At 38.7% G+C, this 21,822-nt stretch overlaps 1 protein-coding gene across 1 annotated transcript; it reads right to left on the minus strand.

Annotated features, from left to right (window-relative positions):
- Positions 1-490: 490 nt before the first annotated feature.
- Positions 491-17,063, minus strand: IRAK1BP1 (interleukin 1 receptor associated kinase 1 binding protein 1). Its single transcript, XM_053601656.1, has 4 exons — positions 16,623-17,063; positions 8,743-8,808; positions 878-1,008; positions 491-769 (listed from the first exon to the last, which is right to left on the minus strand). Exons 1-4 carry the CDS (start codon positions 16,935-16,937, stop codon positions 499-501), a joined length of 783 nt encoding a protein of 260 aa, XP_053457631.1. The 5' UTR covers positions 16,938-17,063; the 3' UTR covers positions 491-498.
- Between the last annotated feature and the right edge of the window lie 4,759 nt (positions 17,064-21,822).

The raw sequence follows: 21,822 nt of genomic DNA on the forward strand, positions 1-21,822 counted from the left end.
CCTGATAGGATATACTTAAAATCATCTATCTATCCACACCATAAGTTGTGGGAAATTATTAGATGAGAAGGAATATAAGAATTCCTTTTCATGTATAAAATTTTTTATTTTATAATTTAAAAAAATTAATTTATTAAAGCCTAGTTTTTATGTAAAACATCGTTAAAAAATGTTAACTTAAAAGTCTTAAAGAATTATGAAATAAAGGGTCAATATTTCTTCCTGTAGTAGAAATATTTATATACATGCACTTCTATAAATTGTCAGTATACAACTGTGCACAAATACATTTATTTCCCAAGAGCATTTCTCAGAGTAAGTTTTTGAAAATAGAAACAAAGTGGACATAAGTATTCTATGGGACTATATTCAAGGATTTACAGATTTTGGAAAGAAACAGTTTACTATACAATGGATAGATTCAGGACAAAAGCAAACATTATAAAAAGTATAAAAATAGATAAAAAGATGCAAATACTTTATATTTTGGTTGGAATTTCAAAGATGCTTTTTTTTCTTCTCTTTCCCCTTTACCTCAAAAGTTATAAAAACTTTTGAGGCAGCATATATTGTTGCATTCTTGATTTTTTGTTGTATAGTTAATGAACTTGAGAGTTTGTGTGACTGGTGATCATCTATTTGGCCTTCCCATTCTTTTGTTTCTTCTTCTTTGATTAGTAAAGGTTTTCCTAGGGTTTGGCCAACAAGGTTACAGACATCTTGAGCTTTGAGCCTTGCATTTTCAACAGCAACAAGACAGGCTTGCCGTCTTAGGAATTAAATGCAGAGAGTATTAATATAACATTCAAAGAAATGTAGCAAGGAATAGTTTTATTTAAACAGTTGGTAACATAGTTAAAAATGTGCTTACACTTACCGAAGAGTCTCAATAGAACCTGGAGTATGATAGAACTGGGGTGGGCTGATGACAACGGAACTATCTAGTTTTTCAACAAGAAAGTTACAAATATTTTGCATTTTTCCAAATTCAGTAAATGTAATGCAGACCTGTAAATGAAATGACACTTGATATTATTTTCATGTCTAATGTATTTTTGCAAAATTTTCTCTAAATGTGAGTAAAAAAAGTAAGCCAGATTACTAGCACATATCATTTTATAGTATGTGTATATGGCTACAGTATATATCGTTTCATTCCCTTGTCCTTTATCCATGGGCATGCAATGTTTGGATTTCTATGATTCTTGTAAATCTCCTCTGTCTTACTAGAGTGCCGTGCCATCATTGTAGCTCCCCAAAACCACAAACTCTTGACCTCAAGTGATCTCCTGTCTCAGCCTCCTAAGTAGCTGGGACTACAGGCACCTGGTACTAGCCCGTCTAGCTATTTTTTCTATTTTTAGTAGAGACGGGTCTCACTCTTGCTTAGGCTGGTCTTGAATTCCTAAGCTCAAGGAATCCTCTAGTCTTGGCCTCCCAGAGTGTTTGGAGGCGTGAATCACTGCATCTGGCCTGAACTTCTTACTATGAAAAACTTCAAACATACACGGAAGTAGAATTAATAGTATAAATAATAATAGACATTCATCATTTGGCTACAAAAATTATCACCTCATGGAAATTTATTATTTTCCTTCTTTACCTACACCCCTTTGCGTGTGTGTGTATGTGTGCGTGCATAGAATTCTTTTTTTTTTTTTTTTGCAGTTTTTGGCAGGGGCTGGGTTTGAACCCGCCACCTCCGGCATATGGGGCCGGCACCCTACTCCTTTGAGCCACAGGAGCCGCCCTTGAATTCTATCAGTTTAATTTAATCTAAGAGATTGGCTCTCACTATTTTGCTCAGGCTGGCCTTGAACTCCTGGGTTCAAGTGATCCTTCTGCCTTAGCCCTGCACAGCAGGCAGTATACATGTGTGCCACCACCTGACAACTTCTATTAATTTTGAGTAATGTGTAGAGCTCTGTTACCACTATAGTAAGTATTTATTTATTCATTCATTCATTCATTTATTTTTTGAGACTGGGTCTCACTCTGTCACCCTGGGTAGAGTGGCATCATAGCTCACAGCAACCTCAAACGCTTGGGCTCAAGCGATCCTCTTGCCTCCAGCCTCCCAAGTAGCTGGGACTACAGGTGCCAGCCACAATGCCCAGGCTTTTTTTTTTTTTTAAGAGTTGGTTGAGGTGGGGGTGGGGATCTCCCTTTTGTCCAGGCTGGTCTCGAACTCCTGAGCTGCAGTCCACCCACCTCAGCCTCCCAGTGTGTTAGAGTTACAGGCGGGAGACACCACACCCAGCCTCATAACATTTAGACCTGTTCCATCACCCTTCAAAATTCATTCGAGTAACTCCTTTATTATCAGTTCCTCTCCCGATTCCCAAACACTTGCAATGATTAATCTGTTCTCCACTGCTAGATTTGCCTTTTTCAGAGTGTCACATAAATGGAAACACACAGGATGTAGCCTTTTGGGACTCACTCTTTTACTTAGGACAATGCATTTGCAGTTCATCCATGCTGTGGCATACAGTTGGTTCCTCTTATGCTGAGTAGCACTCTGCTATATGGATGTAACCACAGTTTGAAAAACATTTCTGTTGCTTCTAGTTTGGGGCTATTATGAACAAAGATGCTCGTTTTTCAAAGTAGTTCTAGATCCCTTGCCTTCCAAATGTATTTTATGATCAGTCTGTCAATTTCTATTGGGACTTTGGGATCGCAATAAATCTCTATATAGATCAATTTAGGAAGAACTGATACCTTAATATTGAATCTTCTGAACCGGGAACAAGGTATATTTCTCCTTTTACTGAGGTCCTCTTGAATTTATCTCAACAATGTTTCATAGTTTTCAGCATATAGCTCTTTCACATTTTATCAGATTTATCCCTAGGTATTTTAAATTTTGATGTTCATTAGGTCTAATGGCTTTTTTTTTTTTGTAGGTTTCCTCATGAATAAAGACAGTTTCATTTCTTCCTTTTCAATCAGGATGCCGTTTTTTCTTTTTCTTGCCTGACTGCACTGGTTGGAACTTTTATGTAGGCTTTTTTTTTTTTTTTTTTAATTATTTTTGTGTGTTTTTGGCTGGGGCTGGGTTTGAACCCGCCACCTCCGGCATATGGGACCGGTGCCCTACTCCTTGAGCCACAGGCGCCGCCCTGCACTGGTTGGAACTTTTAAGTGCAATCCTGAATAGAAGTCAGGAGAGAAGACATCTTTTTCTTATACCTGATCTTAGGCACAAAGCATTCAGTATTTCACCATTAAGTACGATGTCAGCTGTAGGTTTTTCATAGATGCCCCTTATCAGTTTGAGGAAGTCCCCACTACTCCCACTTCACTGAGAATTTTTATTAGAAATCATTGATGGATTTTGTTAAATGCTTTTTCTATGTCTCCTGAGATGCTCATGTTGTTTTTCTTTTTTAGCTTCTTAATATGGTGCATTACATTGACCAATTTTTACATGTTAAATCAACCTGTAATTTCTGGGATAACTATACATACATGGTCATTACATATTATCCTATATGAATACAGGATATAAGTTTTCATCAAAACATTCGATTTGCTAAAATTTTGTTTATAATTTTTCATACATGTGTAGGATGGTTATTGGTCCGTAGTTTTGTTTGCTAGTAATGTTTTTTTCTGGTTTTGTTACCTTCATGCATCAAATCATTGGCATAATTTCATCCTCAAGTTCGTATGCTTTCCCTTTTGATTTCTTCTTTGCCCCATGTCTTATTGAAACATATGTTATTTAAATTCCAGATTTGGGGGGAAGTTTTCCTGAGACCATTCTGGTAATGGTTTCTCATTTAATTTCATTATGGCCAGATAACTAACCTGGTATGATTTAAATGCTTTTAAACTTACTACTGAGACTTGTCTTCTGACACAGAATATCGTCTACCTTGGCACATCCCGTGTGTACTGGAAAGGCAAGTGCAGGCTGACGTTTTTGGATTGAGTGTGTATCAAGCAGATCAGATTGGTTAACAGTGTTATTCAAACCTTTTATATTTTTGCTTATTTCTGGCTACTGGTTTTAATAATTATTGAAAAGAGGGTACAGAAATTACTTATTTCTCTCTGCAGTTCTATCATTTTTGCCTGACTTTTGTCATTAGTTGTGTAAGTATTTAGGATTGTTATGTCCTCTTGCTTGATGGACCCTCGTATCATTATGAAATGATCGTCTCTCTGTAATAGTATTATTTTGTTACTTTTTTTATTTTTGGAGATGGAGTCTTGCTCTATTGCCCCAGCTGGGTGCTATTTCACTGAAACCCCAAATATCTGAGATGAAGCGATTCTCTCACCTCAGCCTCCCAGGTAGCTGGTACAACAGGCACAAACCACCAGACCTGGCTAGTTTTTCTGTTTTTTGTAGCGCTGGGGTCTCACTCTTGCTCAGGCTGGTTTTGAACTCCTGAGTTCAAGCAATCTCCCTGTCTCAGCCTCTTAGAGTGCTGGGATTACAGGTGTGAGCCACTGCGCCCAGCCACTGTGATAGTATACTTTGCTCTCAAGCTACTCTCAGCATTCCTGCTTTCTTTGGACTCATGTTAGCATGGTGTATCTTTTTTTTTTTTTAATCCCATATTAACTAATTTATGTCTTCATATTTAAACTATACTACTCTCAGGAAGTATAAAGGTGTAACTTACTTTTTTATGTAATCTAAAATAGATATCTACCCCTAACCCTTTTAATAAAGATATTTAGATTAATTTACATGAAATGTAATTGTTAATAAACCTGTGAACTTGCCATTTATTTTCTATTTGTTTCTTCTTTGCTCTCCCTTTTCTCATTTTCCATCTTCTTTCAGATTATATCTTTATTATTCAATTTATTCTTCACTGGCTTATTAGCTATAACTTTGTTTTTATCATACTGTTTGCTTTATTATAGGATACATGTTTAACTTATCACAATCTACTTTCAAAAGATATCATACCATTTCACATAAAAACTTTACAATACCTTGTATTTTTCCCTTTCTGACCTTTGTGCAAATGCTGTTACATATTCTTACGTGTTAGAATCCCTATAGTTCATCTCTGTCCTTTTGTTTAAACAATTTTTATATAAATATGGATAGTTTTAAAGAGATTTATATAAGAAAAATATCATAATTACCTACATAGTTACTTTTTTCAGTACTCTATTCCTTTGTGTAAATTTCTATTTCTTTCTGGTATCATTTCCTTCTGCCCAAATTATGTTCCTTAAATCTTGTAGTGCAGGTCTACAGGTAATGAATTTTTTGAGCTTACTGAAAAGCTCTTTAATTGGCTTTTGTTTTTGAACACTATTTTTGCTGGATATAGAATTCTAGGTTTACAAGGTTGTTTTGTTCCTTTCAGTACTTCAAAGATGTTGCTCCACTGACTCCTTCCTTGCACTGATTGTTCTCAACAAGAAATCTGTTGTCTTCTTTTTGTTCTTTGTACGTGTCTTTTTTCTCTGGCTGTTTTAAGATTTATTATTGGTTTTGAGCAATGTGATTATAATGAGTATATTATGTATGTATGTGTATATACATATATATATATATATATTTTTTTTTTTTTTGTATTTCAAACCAACCAAGTACTGACACAGATGTTAGAACTAAAAGACGGGGTCATTAAAAGTTACTATAATTCATATGCTCAAAAGTAGGGAAATGATCAAAATTATAAACTTGATGAGAAGTATAAACCCATAGATACAAAAAGTTCAACTAACCTAAGCACACGTAACACAAGACTACCCTCTTAAATTTTCCAGTGCACAACACTGCGTTAACATAGGCACTGTATCGTACAGCAGGTGTCTAGAACTTACTCATCCGGGTAGTGTGTGCAACTTTATGCACACTGAATAAGGAATCCCCCGTCCTCTTCCCCCCATTCCTTGTCAGTCACCATTCTATTTTCTGCTTCTCTAAGTTTGATTATTTTCGATATCTCATATGTATGTAAGTGAAATGATGCACTATTTATCCTTCTGGGAGTGTCTTCTAGGTATATCCATGTTGTTGCAAATGGTAGGACTTCCTCCTTTTTTCAGACATCATATGTATATACCACATTTTCTTTATCCTTTCATCCATCAATGGATGTTTGAGTTGTTTCCATCTCCTGGCTATTGCGAATGCACTGCAATCAACAGAGGAGTATAGATATTTATCTCTTCCAGATTCCAATGTCAATTTTTTTGTATATACAACCAGAAGTGGGATTGGTGGATGATATTATAGTTCTATTTTTAATTTCTTGAGGAACCTCTGTACAGTTTTCCATAACGGTTACATCATCTTATATTCCTGACAGTGTACAAGGGTTCTAATTTCTCCACATCCTCACTAACATGATGTTTTGATTTTTTGATAACAGCCATCCCAACAAGGCATGAGGTTACAGCTCATTGTGGTTTTGATTTGTGTTTCTCTGATAATTAGTGATGCTGAGAACCCTTTCATATACCTGTTGGCCATTTATTTACATGTCTTCTTTTGATAAATGTCTGAGTCCTTTGCCCCCTTTTAAACCAGGCTATTTGCTTTTTTGCCATTAAGTTGCAGGAGTCCGCTACCATCTAATCTTCTTCCATATATTTAAGAGTGCTTGAGAATACTGGTATATATTAGACATTAGATTTTAATGTTTGGGGCATCCATACCATAAAGCCACACATTGTTCTTTATGCACTGGGCGGTACACTTTGTATCCTGTGATCCCAACACAAGGGTCTCTGATAATCACGTATTGGATTATGTGATATGAGTTCTGACTACTTAGGAACCCTATATAAAATATAATTAGATCCTGTCTTGAGAAATTTGAATATAAAACATTAAAAAGGTAAGTAAAACAGGAGAAAGAGGAGCAGAGTTCAGCCAAATCCTCATTTAGTTATGTTTTAAAATAAGCACCTCTTATTCTCTCCTTTGCACCTGGGAGGTCATTCCCTAGAAAAACATTCATTTTCCATGAAGCCTGGCTATGTTGTTGCTGGGGCTGCCCCCTTTCCTCATTATTCCCTGGTATACCCTCACAATAAACCTCCTTAGCTAAGAAGATTTGCTCCTATTTTTGTTCACTATAATCTGAAGCCCTAACAGGTAATAACTACAGGAGGGGTGATATAAAATGCTCCCAGATTTTAACCTCTATAATTTGGAATCTTACAAGACCATACTTCATCTTGTTTTGAAAAATATTTTTCAGTCCTCACTACCACCCTGTTTCCCTGAAAATAAGACAGTGTCTTATTTTACGGTGTGCTCCCAAAGATGCGCTAGGTCTTACTTTCAGGGGACGTCTTATCTTTCCTATAAGTAGGTCTTATTTTCGGAGGACGTCTAATTTTCGGGGAAACAGGGTACAAAAAGTAACTTGTGTAAAATGGGTCTCTAAAATCATTAGTAATTTTAAAAATCTTTGAGCTAGTTTAATTATAAGTGGAGAAATCACAAAATGATTAAAATATGCATTGAGGCAACAAACAGAACATTGTGGAATATACTTTTTCAAGACTTAAGAATCTAGGATTTTAATTTTCATTCTCAATTTTGTTATATGACCTTTGAGAAGTCTGGGCCCATGTGATTTGAACCTAAGGTCACTTCCATAAAACCAGAAAAATAATATATTATCTGGAGGTATTATCTAGTTCCAAAGACAAAGATTCTCTCATTCAATAAACCAGATTCCATTATAACCATACTCTTACATCCTGGGACAAGGAGACAGCACAGACTAAGCATAAACCTTAAAATGTCTGTTATCAGAAAGGGACAGTAGTCCTGTAATCCAACCACAACCAAAACATACTCTGATTTCATAAGATTCTGATCATCAAATTTTTAAAAATAAATAGAAGTACAGGGAGCTGTAGGAACTAAATGGAATCATCAATTAGATATACTGAAAATAGTTCCCATTCTTTTTAATTTGTATAAAGTTTGAATTGTTTTTATTTTTATTTTTTATTTCAGACTAATATATGGATACAAATGATCAGGTTATAATATTTGCATTTGTTAGGTGAAGTCCAAATTGTAGTTGAGCCCTTCATCCAGGTGTGTGGTTTTATATTTAAATAATACTTATCACAACACAGTAAAATTATTCTGTCAAACAAAAGAATTTTGAAAAATGTTTCAATCCTGCATATTATGACTTTATCCATTTGCTTTTTATTTGAAAAGAAATTTCTCTTTTGTAGTGTTTCCAACTTACTAGGGGGTTGTATTACTGAATTTTTTTTTTTTTTTTTTTTGCAGAGTCTCACTGTACCGCCCTCGGGTAGAGTGCCATGGCGTCACACGGCTCACAGCAACCTCTTAACTCTTGGGCTTACGCGATTCTCTTGCCTCAGCCTCCCGAGCAGCTGGGACTACAGGCGCCCGCCACAACGCCCGGCTATTTTTTGGTTGCAGTTTGGCCGGGGCTGGGTTTGAACCCGCCATCCTCGGCATATGGGGCTGGCGCCCTACTCACCGAGCCACAGGCGCCGCCCTAAATTTTATTCAGGTGGCAATGAACTATTTCCCACTTACTATTTTTATTCCATTTAAACAATTTCTCTTAAATAAATCTCATTAAATTAATTTTAAAAGTTCACACAGATATATAACACTAGAAGTGATTTTTAGAAAGATAATCTTTTATCAATAGCATAAGAAGCACAACTGTTCATTTTAGTTCAAGAATATCAACAAACGACCAGCTGTCCCCACTGAGCCCTGCTGTGTCCAGTCACTTGCTAGGTCTGTACCTCTGCTTCCAGGTGATAAGCATTGTCCACTCTTCTAAAGTCCTTTGTCACAGTCACATTTTCTGCCTGAAACAGAAAGTCCAAGAGTCTGATTACCAGAAGTTTGACACCGAATGCAATTACTCTACAATATAAATTAGAAACTCAAAATTATTAAAATCAGAAAGATATAACGTGTGAAAAAAACTACTCTGCCTGATGTTTAAAAAGTTGCCTATATAATAATTCAGAATAATAAATGAATTCAGAAAAAATAATTCAGAAATCTACAAATATTTGCCTAAAATTTCATCCTAATTGTCACTCCATTTATAGTAATTTTCCCATTAGTTTATAAAAAAATATTTAGGGTGATATATTAATATATGAACAACTAGTTGTACATAAAGCATACATAATGTTGAGTTAGAGTTTTAAAAATTTTCAATTATAAATAATTTATTATAAATTTACTACACACCTTCACATGGAACTTTGGGCTGTTTTTTGAGCCTTAGTTTCCACATTTATATTAATAAAATCAAGTTACTATGTACACCATATAAAATTGTTTTGAGCATTTAATGCGAAGTTGTATATAAAGTACCTGGCATAGAGATGGCACTCACCAAAAGTAACTATAGATGCTATACTATTATGATAAAATGCTATTGATATAAATCCTTAAAAAGCTGGTTTGTTTTTAGAATAGTAGTATTAATACTTTTTAGTTCTCAGGATAAATACGGGGTACTTAATTCTGATAAAGTTAAATTTCTTATTTACTTTTCAAAAGGATTTTTTTTCTTTTCTTTTTGTTTTCTTTTTTTTTTGAGACAGTCTCATTCTGTTGTCCAGCCTAGATAGAGTGCCACAGCCTCAGCCTAGCTCACGGCAACTTCAAACTCTTGGGTTCAAGCAATCCTCCTGTCTCAGCCTCCCAATTAGCTGAGAACCATAGGCACCTGATACAACATCTGGCTATTTTTTTTTTTTTGTATTTTTAGTAGAGATAGGGTCTCACTCTTGCTCAGACGGGTCTCCAACTCCACAGCTCATCCTCCCACCTCGGCCTTCTGGAGTGCTAGGATGACAGTTGTAAGCCACTTCGCCTGGCCTCAAAAGGGGTTTTCAATTCAGTGAAACTCAACTGTCAGGTACTCTCATCTTCGGGAGTGAGCAAAATTTATGTTTTATATAGCTTTTGTTTCTCTAAATATATGCTTAATAAACATATAATGATTGTTGTGGTTAACAAAAATTTAATTATAAGTTATTTTACAGGGGGTATGGCTGTATCTAAATTTTAAGATATAAACTAATTACAAGCAGCTTATGTTACCCAGAAAATTTCTAAAAAGCTTTAATCTGAGTATCTGAACTCAAGCTACAGCTCTGATGTCTGTCTCCCCCAAGAAAATACTAATGCCCTTTTTATTATAAAGATGATGCCGACTAACTGGAGAAAATCTGGAATACGGATAAGTACAACACAATCTAGTAGTCCTGTTATCCTCAGAAGATATGTTCCGAGACCCCCGTGGAAGCCTGCAACCACAGATATGACCAAACCCCGTCCATACTATGCTTCTCGCTCAGGTAACTGAGACGCCTACTTAGTGATTAACGTGCGGTGGAACATACAGCATGGAGAGCACAGATATGCTGGACAAAAGGATGATTCAAGGTGCTGCAAGATCTCACTGTGCTACCCAGAATGCTGGGCAGTTAAAACTCAGGAACTATTTATTTCTGGAACTTTCCCTTTAATGTCTTCAGACTGGAGATGACTGCAGGTAATTAAACTGTGGATAACAGGGGACAACTGTACTACAGATAGCATCTGTAATAAGCATTTTTCACATGATTGACGTGAAACTTTTCTGTTATCTCATACAAAAGAACCTCTGTAAGTTGACCACCCAAGGGACTGTAACAAATGGGTCAACACATGGGGTTGGTCAACATAAGGAACAAGGCCTGCTGTACTGACACGTTCATGTGGTGCAGGTCTGGTCTATGAAAATTAGGTCACTTTAAGGACGTGGTCAGTGTAGGAAGGTGGTCAACTATGGAGGTTATACTGTCTTCTTTTATGACATTAAACATATCTTCCTCCCATTTTTGGATATCTTTTTCATTTTTCACCACTTTATGTGATAAACACATGTAAAACTTCTGATAGAAAAATTATTACAGAAATAATTTTTAAAAGATAGTTACATACTAATTAAAGAAAATGCAATACTAGGTGGCTCATGCCTCTAATCCCAGCACTCTGAGAGGCCAAGGCAGGTGGATTGCCTGAACTCATGAGTTCAAGACCAGCCTGAGCAAGAGCAAGACCCCATCTCTAAAAAAAAATAGCCAGGTGTTGTAGTGGGTGCCTGTAGTCCTAGCTACTTGGGAGGCTGAGACAAGAGGATCAGCCCAAGAGTTTGAGGTTGCTGTGAGCTGTGACTCAATGGCACTCCACCCAGGCTTGAGACTCTGTCTCAAAAAAACAAAACAAACAACACAACCCCCCCCAAAGCCAGCACTGGTTATCATTAACTAAACTCCCAGCTTTATTTGGATTTCACCAGCTTCTCCAGTAACGTCCTTTTTACTACTCCAGAATCAAATCCAGGATACCGCATTGCAATAATTCATCATGTCTCCCTGGTCTCCTCTAGTCTTGACAATTTCTCAGCCTTGTCATGACCTTGAATGTTTTTGCTCATGACCTTGAACGTTTTGGTCATGTAGTTTGCAGACTATCCCTCAGTTTGGGCTTGTTTGATGTCTCTGTAGACCGAGGTTATAAATTTTAGGAAAGAACCCCACAGAGGTGAAGCTGCGGTGCCTTTCTCATCACAACACACCTGCAGTACATGGTGATGTCATGACGTTACTCACCACGTGAATCTTAAGTCACTTGCTTAAGGCAGTGTTTGTTAGGTTCCTCCACTACCCAGTTACTTTTTTTCTCTTTCCATGTTTTATCAGTTAGAGGCAAGTGACTAAGTATGGACTACATGAACTCAATCAACACTATTTTGCTGTTCAGACTGTCTCAGTTTTGGTCATTGGCATTTCCTTCAGGTTAGCTCTCACATCCTTTTGACATACCCCAGCCTTTATTTTTTGAGCACTTCCTTATTTTCTGGCATAAGATGCTATAGGCTTGTACAGTTTCCCTGCCCCAGCCCTACAATCAGCCATTTTCAAGAAGCCCGGTACCTTTTCTTTGAGATTGGTGTTTACAAGATCTGAATGCTCACACTGTTTACTGCTACCATCATTCCTTCCACTAGCCTGCCTTAGTGAACAGAGCCAGGTAACAGACACACACACACACATACGGGCAGTGCCAGTGCACATGTACACACAGATTCACAATAGTTTCTATACCTTTCTACCCGTATACAAGCAAAGCTGGACATGAGTTCACACTGGCATTTCCAACACTTAACTGAATATCACAGAGTTCACTCTAACCTTCCCTTCCTATCTGTAACTTCCCTCTCCAGGAGTGAAAAACCTGGCTCCCCCAATCCTATGTTGTCATTTAACATACCCCTCTGTTGCTTGCAGACAGGAAATCTGTTCAGTAAGAGTGATAGAGGATAACTGGCCGTACACATGTTTCATAAAGATGTAATAATTTAAACGGTGCAGTGCTAATACACGAGTGTACCAAGGATCAAATGAACTAGTATTCTGAAACTGCTTTAAGAACATCTGAAGCCTGGAAGTACAAACAACATTTTAAAGCAATAGACAACAGACAATATGGAATTGTCACGTCGTAATACTGTCCCTCCTCCCTCTGAGCAGCAGCTATGTGGTTCAGGGTGAAGCTTAACAGGTCTAAACCAGTTGGGATTATCACTTCTGATTGGCTACAGGATTAGGTTAAAAGATGAACAGATACCCAAATCTAAGCTAATTAGTCAATGGCATTCCTCTGACCACAAAGACAAATTTAGGTTGTCCATTTAGGGTGAACTATAGGATTCTTTTTTTTCCAATGGTTGGCTGGAAGAAGTTAAGGATCACTGTCTTTCTCTTTAAGATATGCGTAGGGTATGAGATGGAAGGCTTGGGAATGTGGCAGGGATTTGGTATCATGAAGGAAGATGAAGGCAAAAGCCAAGAGAACTGCACCAAAATCCATAAAGCCTTGACTGTGTCACACCTGAAACCCTGCCTACAACTTGTAATTTTCGGTTAGGTAAAACAGTAATTTTTCTTTTCAAAGGCAATCTGAGATGGGTTCTAGCACATGCAGTAAGGGAAAGAGAGGCTTCAATACATGGTCTCAGTACAGCTACTTATCTATTATAAGAGAAAACAAAACCACTATCCCACAAATTAAATCCCAAGCACAGCATAAATATTTAATGTACTATCAACTGTCTATTAAGATTCTAGGAAATAGGCGGCGCCCGCAGCTCAGTGGGTAGGGCGCTGGCCACGTACACTGAGGCTGGCGGGTTCGAACCCGGCCCAGGCCAGCTAAAACAATGACAACTGCAACAACAACAACAAAAAAACAGCCAGGCATTGTGGCGGGTGCCTGTAGTCCCAGCTACTTGAAAGGCTGAGGCAAGAGAATCACTTAAGCCCAAGAATTTGAGGTTGCTGTGAACTGTGACGCCAGGGCACTCTATGCAGGGTGACAGCTTGAGACTCTGTCTCAAAAAAAAGAAAAAAAAGAAAAAGAAAGATTCTATGAAATATGAATTAATAGTTATATAGTGTTAGACTTGGGAAGGACTCAAGAAGCATCACATAATAGGCAAAAATATGCAGAAAAATTAATGAATTTAAGTAAAACTTTACAATTTTAAGTGTGTAATATAAGTTACATGAAAAAATAAACTGAATTTTTTTACAAAATTATTGATCATCTTAATTTTTAAGGGTCTAATAAATTAATGAAGACAATAAAAAAATGGGCAAAGTATTATGAACTGGAAATGTACATGTAAAAACTTTAACTGCAAATGTCCAAAAATACAGAAATAACAGTATCAGTATTTTGACTACTGAACTGGCAAAATTAAAGAAAAAATAACACCTACTGTATCATGTGAGGGTAAAAACATCTCTTCTTGGAATATAACTTTTCATATGTCTTCAGATATGTATAACCCAGGAATCAATGTCCATACAGTGTTACCAGATGAGTACCCTTTAAAATGAAATCCTGAAATGCTCCAAAACCTGAAACTTTCTGGCGCCTGACATGATGCTCAAAGGAAATGCTAACTGGAGTATTTCAAACTATGGATTTCTGGGTTAAGAATACTCAACCAGTAAGTATATAATATAAATACTCCAAAATAAAAAAAAATCCAAATTCTGAAACATTCTTGGTCCATGCATAAATTCATAGCTATAAGGACAATCATATTGTTACCATTTTTTAATAATGAAAAACTGCTACCTATCTAAATTTGGATGCTGCTAGAAACAGATCCTAAACACAAGGCTCTGTATAGTTAAATTTTTTTTAATTAAATTATAGCTGTGTGCATTAATATAATCATGGGGAACAATGTGCTGGTTTTATATACAATTTGAAATACTTTCATCACGCTGGTTAACATAGCTTTCACAGCATTTTCTTAGTTATTGTGTTAAGACAATTATATTCTACATTTAGTAAATTTCACATGTACCCTTGTAAGATGCACCATAGTTGTGGTCCCACTGATTACCCTCCCTCCGCCCATTCTCCTCCCTCCCCTCTGTATAGTTAATTTTGAAGGTGATCTCAAAAATCACCAGTAGGGAAGTGGGAAGCAAGACCGGGGAAGAAAATCATCAAGCAAATTATCACCATGGGTAACTCAAATTTAACCTTGCAGAGAAACTCTGAGAATCAGGGTGAAACGCATGCCTCACAATTATCCCACCCAAGGGGCGAGAAAGATGGGATCTTTCATTCATTTCCCTTAGTTATTCCAGTTCCACATTGGTTAAAGGCTGACGGGGTTGGGGAAGGGATGTTAATTCCATGGCACTACTGGCTGGCCCCACTTGTAAGAAGAGTGAATTTCAGCACCCAGGAAAAACTTTTACTTTTGGACAAAGAATTTCCAAATGTTAGCATGTGGAAGTTGGGCCTGGATGCACACCAGTGTGAAGTGCCCTGGGATATAAGTGAGGGGGTGGCTATATCCCCCTACCTAAAACCTCAATCACTCACTGCTAAGAGAATAAAGCAGGAACATCCTGTAGTGGTCAAGAGCATGGTTTGAGGCTGAAGTTCTTGGTTGGAGTCTCCATTCTGCCACTTCCTAGTTGTGCAACCATGAGGAAACTATCAGTCAATAATCAGTCTGGTCTTGAGAGTTCTCATTTACAAACAGCCCCACCCTCATGACCTAATCACCTTCCAAAGCCCCCACCTCCTAATACCATCACAATGGGGAGTGGGGTTTCAACTTATGAATTTTCAGAGGACACATTTAGTCCATTGCAAGAACTGTATGTCTTGATATTTCATGATACACAGTGAGTTCTCTTCTGTTTCTTCTGCGGACACAATATTTTCTGATGGTGGTGTCATGGTGCTGAGATAGTCTGTTGTGAAGCAAAAAGGAGGAGAGAAGTGATCTCTCATTTGGTTGTACTCTGTTACTGGAATCCTACAATAGCATTGTTCATAACAATGTGTTAAGAGAGCCAGTGGACAGTCCTCTCAGCTTTCACCCACAGCCCTCTCTTGCACTAGAACTTAAGTACACTTGCATCCTGAGTGATGGGAGCAATTTTGTGGAGAGCTGGCCAGACATTGTGAGGTTATTATATGCCTACGATAGGACAGAAAAGAAAATAAAGGGAAAGTAAGGATGTCAGTGTAATTCTTGCTAGTATTCACCACACATCAAATCTAATGGCATCTTAATCTTGGACTGTCCAGCCTCCACAACTGTGACAAATAAATTTCTGTTGTTTAGAAGCTACCTACTCTATGGTATTTCACTACAGCAGCAGCTCGAACAAACACAATATTTTGTTAAGTGCTATTTAAAAACAAACAGCAATGGGGAATACTTAATGTTTGTTGGTTGAATGAATGAATAAATATACTACTTAGAACTTTAAAACATTTCTTCATGAAAACCTCATCAAAGTAAGGGTTACCTTCACACAAGTTCATACATGTATGACCTTCAATATAGCCGAATTAATAGTATATTCATTTACAGTGGCTCAGGTCTGTAATCCTAGCACTCCAGGAGGCCGAGGCTGTGGACTGCCTGAGCTCACAGGTTCAAGACCAGCCTGAGCCAGAGTGAGACCTCGTTTCTAAAAATAGCAGGGCACTGTGGCAGGCCCCTATAGTCCCAGCTACTTGGGAGGCTGAGGGAAGAGAATTACTTAAGCCCAAGAGTTTGAGGTTTTTGTGAGCTGTGACGCCATGGCATTCTACCAAGGGTGACAAAGTGAGACTCTGTCTCAAAGAAATAAATAGTTTATTCATTTAATGTTTCATTCATTTTTTTCTATTATTCATTTAACAAGCGTTTTCTGAGTACACACTATATATATATGTGATGTATACGTGATGTATATGGGACCTAACCCATAAATAACAAAAGAAAGGCAAATATTTTCATCATTTCAAGTTTAAAAAGTAAATAATTGCAAAAAACACTGCCAGATAAAAACCTACCTAATCCGTAATCTTTAAAGTTTTCAGGTTCGCTGCGGCTAATAATTGCTTTCATCCCCAGAAGGAGGGGTCAAAGATTGGCTCCGCCAGGTCCTGGCGCTCCACAACACCGAGGCGATGACAAAGGCGTCCTGACTGCTCGAGACCCTCCACCCCGCCAGCGCGGCTCGAGGGCCGCCCGCTTGGGGCCCGGGGTTTCGTACCTACTTCCTCCCCTGCAGACTCTTACCTGCAGACCTTGCTGCGTGAGGCTCTGCGTGATGTAGTCTAGACGGCGGCAGACGCTCTTTTTGGTTTCGGCGGCCGCCTCCTTGGTGCTGCTCACTCGCACTGTCACCTGCGCCCGGTTCGGGCCAGCAGACACCTCTGCGGTGCCGCTTACGTGCACCTCGCGGGTTGCAGTTGGGGGCTGCGCTGAGGACAGAGGGCGACGGAGGCCCGGGAGCAGCTCTGTGCCCGACCCCGGATTGTTCTCCCGGCCCCGGTCAGTCCAGGGAACCAGTTCCACGAACACCCGCGACGGAGGGATCTGTTGCAGAGACATAGCTATGGCGGCTGGGTTTCCATAGTAACCGCAGGCCGACGGCAGCCGACGGGGCCAATGGGGTCGTCCGCGCGCGGCGCAAAGGACGCTGGGTGGGCGTGGCGGCCCCGGACCGTCCTGAGCGCGGCAACGGCGTCCCGGAGAAGGTCTCGCTGCGGCTGCTTTACCGCTGGCCGGCTGGGCGCGTTATTAAGGTTCTTAACTTGTTTACCTCGCGGCCTTCAGAAATCTTAGTGGGCTTTCTCTGTGGCCCCTTTCCACGCACAGCGCCCATTCCGAGCTCGAGAGGGGCGAGGCGCCGGCGCGGGGCCGGCTTTTTGCTTGTGGGCGTCCCGGCTCTGCGCGCCCCGCCTGCCCTGCCCGGACCGCGGCCCCGCGCCGAGCAGCGCCGTGTGGGGCGCGCGCTGCCTTACGGTTTAGTTCAGCTACCTGTGTGTGGTTCGCAACAAGTTTCTGTTGGGTGAACTGCGTTTTGTCCACGTAATCTTGAGTAGTTTATGATTCCTCGTATCTCACTTTCATGTTCCCCCGAAGCGGTGGGGATAGTATTTTTGACATTTGCCTGTGGTTATAAGGTGCTCATTTTACGTAGGAGTGCTAGGCATATGGAAAGCAGAAAATAATGGATAATTACTTGTAATCGCTAAAGCTTTGACATAATTTTCAAATCCCCGCCAACCCCCCATAATCCCTGGACTGGTACTGGCCTTGAACATGGACAGGAGAGATTGAAGTGGCATCAAAGCACGTTCAACGTGGACATCATTCGAACATTGCTTTGCAGCTTAGATGTTGAGGGAGCCTTTATCACCCAACGCTCAGCTGCCCCCTCTCCGGGGATCCCTTAACTGCTAAGCAGTGATTTTTGTAGAAACAGCCCTTATTGCTCATTCCCTGTTAACACTGGAATTTTATCAAGACAATTGGGAGGGGGAAGAATTTTGAATAACTAATTAAAAAGAGAAGAACTGTTCTTTTGGAAGAAGTCTGAAAAAGCCAACTGGTAATCCTCATGTAGTTTCTTTTTTTTTTTTTATCAGTAAGTTATCGCTGTGTACATTAATGCAATCATGGGGCACCATAGACTGCTTTTATATACCATTTGACATATTTTCATCACACTGGTTAACATAGCCTTCCTGGCATTTTCTTAGTTATTGTGTTAAGACATTTATATTCTACATTCACTAAGTTTCACATATACCCTTGTAAGATGCACCGCAGGTGTGATCCCACCACTCACCCTCCCTCTGCCCATCCTCTCCCCTCCCCTCCCCTCCCTCTCCTTTCCCATATTCTTAGGTTATCACTGGGTTATAGCTTTCATATGAAAGCCATAAATTAGTTTCATAGTAGGGCTGAGTATATTGGATACTTTTTCTTCCATTCTTGAGATACTTTACTTAAGAAGCCTCATGTAGTTTCTTGTATAGTTTTTTTTTTCCTTTTTAGTTAGTAATTCAACTAAGTCAGATGATACATACCCACCCTTCATTTCTTTCATTAGGCTCTTCACTGGGTTAATATAATTTGTATACATTTATTTTGTTGTTTATTGGTAGCCAAAAGCTACCAATTATATGATACAACTTTAATTAAAAACTGACTTTAAAAACTTTCCCCCATAATCTTTATAAATCAAGACACCAACACCCAAAATAGTATTTCTTAAACTTGGTGGAAAATGCTTTTTCCTTATGATGAATGTGGAAGAATGTAGCCTCCAAAAAGAATTAATGAATAAATAAATTTAACCGGCAAAAAGCAACAGGAGTTTTGAGTGTGTGGAAGTTTCTAGGAAATGATAAAAGATTTCAGGTCAGTGGAAAATGAAATAAATGGGACAGGGACAGTAGGCAAGCTACATGTTTAAAAAATTTATGTCTTATAGATTGAAAATCATATTCAAATGAGACCAAAAGGAAAAAATATAAATGAATTGGAGTAAAGGAGAACTAAATATAAGTATAATTCTAGGGATGGAAAGGCCTTTCTTGAACATAATTTCAAATGCAGCAGCTATAAAGGAAAAGTTTGATAAATTTGACTATACTAAGCAAAGTGTATAAGACAAAACAGAACCCAAAAAGGTGAAGGGGGGCAAATAAATGGGGAAAAATATTTGTAACATTGTGGATAAAGGGCTTAGAGTCAATGTTTAGAGTGGGTAACAGAAAAAATAAACATCTTGGAAAGTAAGAAACATGAAAATACAGGCAAACTGTTAAGCAGCTAGAACTGCGGTAACAAAGTAGCATAGACTTCAAAGCCTAAACACAAATTTCTTTTCTCACCGTTCTGGGGGTAGAAGTCTCAGCCTGCCAGTAGCGTTGCTTCCTGCTGAGGCCACTCTTGCTTTGCAGACAGGCTGCTGCTTGCTATGTCCTCATGTGATTTTTCCTTGGTGCACGCTGGTGTCTGTTCCTAGAGATCCATCCTGGTGACTTCATTTAATCTGTTACCTCTTTTTTTTAGACAGTCTCACTATGTCCCTCTTGGTAGAGTGCTGTGGTGTCACAGCTCACAGCACACTCAGACTCTTGGGCTTAAGCTATTCTCTTGCCTTAGCCTCCCAACTAGCTGGGACTATAGCTGCCCGCCACAATGCCCAGCTATTTTTTTGTTGTAGTTGTTGTTGGCAGGCCTAGGCCTGGTTAGAACCTGCCAGCCATGGTGTATGTGGCTGGCACCCTAGCTGCTGAGCTACATACTGGCGCTGAGCCTAACCTCAGTTACCTCTTTAAAGGCCTTGCCTTCAAATCTTGTCACATTAGACTTAGTTAAACATATGGATTTGGGGGGGTCACAATTCAGTCAATAATATAGATCAATAAAGCAGAAATACGAATAGCCTATAACATGAAAATAAAGTTTATCATCATTTCATTTGCAGTGAAATGCAAATTTAACTGCAGTAAAATATCCCTTTTTTGAACTGTTGTTTTGGCAAGTAATAAAGTTAGAAAGGTAAGGAATAGGTAAAGCAGTAATTTTGAAAGAAGAATGAAATGGTTCTTTGTGATAGAACTATATATTATGGTAAATAAAAGAGAATAATAAACCTAAGATTTTCAGACTGAATAAGTAAGAGAATTAATGAGGGTGATAGAGGACATACATTGATTAGCTCATAATGACCCGGTTCTACCTCAGAAGTAAGACTGAGCCCCGAGCAACTATTTTGAATAAGGTGACTGTACCAAGTTGATTGAACCAAGAATAGACACCTGATTGGAGCCAAGCCAGGTATAATTTTTGACATGAGAATCCATATTTATATTAGATATCAAAAATTCAGTCCCTCAGGTGATGTATGTATGAAACCTTGAGAGATACAGATTGGCTGTTTTCCATTTGCCATTACCATTTCTACTAGAGAAGCAGAAACAGTGTACAGAGAAAAGAAGAGAAAAATGAAATTATACATTCAGAGAGGAATGGAGATGAGATGGAGAGTCCAGTTTTTGGTTTTACAATTTTTCTTAGGCCTGATCTCATAGAACTGCCCTGGAGTTCTATAAAATAGTCCAGTATTCTTATAAAATTCCCCTTCCATTCTTTTTTTTTCCCACATAAATAGCTTCACTAAGTTTTATGTTTTCTTAAAACTATTCACTGACAAGGGTAAATGAGGAGGAGGATTCAAAGCTGACTTGTGTATCTTTCAGCCTTGAAGAATTTATAGAGGTCCATACAAAGTGGATCTCTGGGTATTTTTGCTCAAAACTTCACCCTTTGGGAAAATTTTCCCTTTCCCATTGTCATCAAGGGACATCTCCAGTGATGTCATGAAGCTGCTTTCCATTTTTGACTGGCTCTTTCATATCAAGCTTACTTATCCATAATCTATTCATAAAGCTTTTCCTCGTTTATATGATCTTGGAGTATCCCACATTTAACCACTGGTGTGGGTTGAACGAGGTGTTTTGGTGTCCTCTTGGTGGGTGGCCTAGCAGTCTGGAGTACCTGCTCAGGCACCTTGCTTATGCCCTCTCGTCCTGCTCAGGCGTGGTGCCCAGATACTGATGGATTTCTGATGGGCTGTCTGACATGATCCAGCTTGTGATGGGGAATTCCAAACATCTAAAAAAAAAAATGTCAGAAGAGGGTAGAATACTATATTTCAGATGTAAGAAGAAAAGCTAATTTAGGAGTATGTAGTACAACTAGATGGATATCCCTCCAGAATGAGGGCAAAATAGAGGAATCTTCAGACACAAGAAGACTGAAGGGAGTTTTCTACTTCCACAGGCTCACTAAGGTTCATATTACCATGCCTCTAATATTAGTAAACCTCAAAGGGAAGTATAGCATGGAAATAAATAATAATAATCCCAGAAACTGATAAAATATGTCCAGAAATTTAATTACTTATTGAAAATGATTTCTTGTTCATGTGTGAGTGGTTAAACAAAAAGTGAAATCAAAACCTCTAGCAGGGGTCCTCAAACTGCGGCCCGTAGGCCACATGAGGCGGTGTGATTGTATTTGTTCCCGTTTTGTTTTTTTACTTCAAAATAAGATATGTGCAGTGTGCATAGGAATTTGTTCATAGTTTTTTTTTTTTTAAACTATAGTCCGGCCCTCCAACCATCTGAGGGACAGTGAATTGGCCCCCTGTTTAAAAAGTTTGAGGACGCCTGTTCTAGAGTCTAGACAATCCAGCAAAAGGGAAGGAAAGATACTCACTGCCTTGGAGTAAAGCTTCTTAAGTTTTCTTGACTTGTTCAAAAAGATGCCAGAGACACTGAGTCACTTTAAAACAGTGGTTTTCAACCTTTGTAATGCCACAACTCTTTAATACAGTTCCTCATGTTGTGGTGACCTCCAACCATAAAATTATTTTCATTGTTACTAGCAATGAAAGGAAGGTTGAGAACCACTG

This window comes from Nycticebus coucang, chromosome 9 (assembly GCF_027406575.1).
Source record: "Nycticebus coucang isolate mNycCou1 chromosome 9, mNycCou1.pri, whole genome shotgun sequence".
Taxonomy (NCBI): domain Eukaryota; kingdom Metazoa; phylum Chordata; class Mammalia; order Primates; family Lorisidae; genus Nycticebus; species Nycticebus coucang.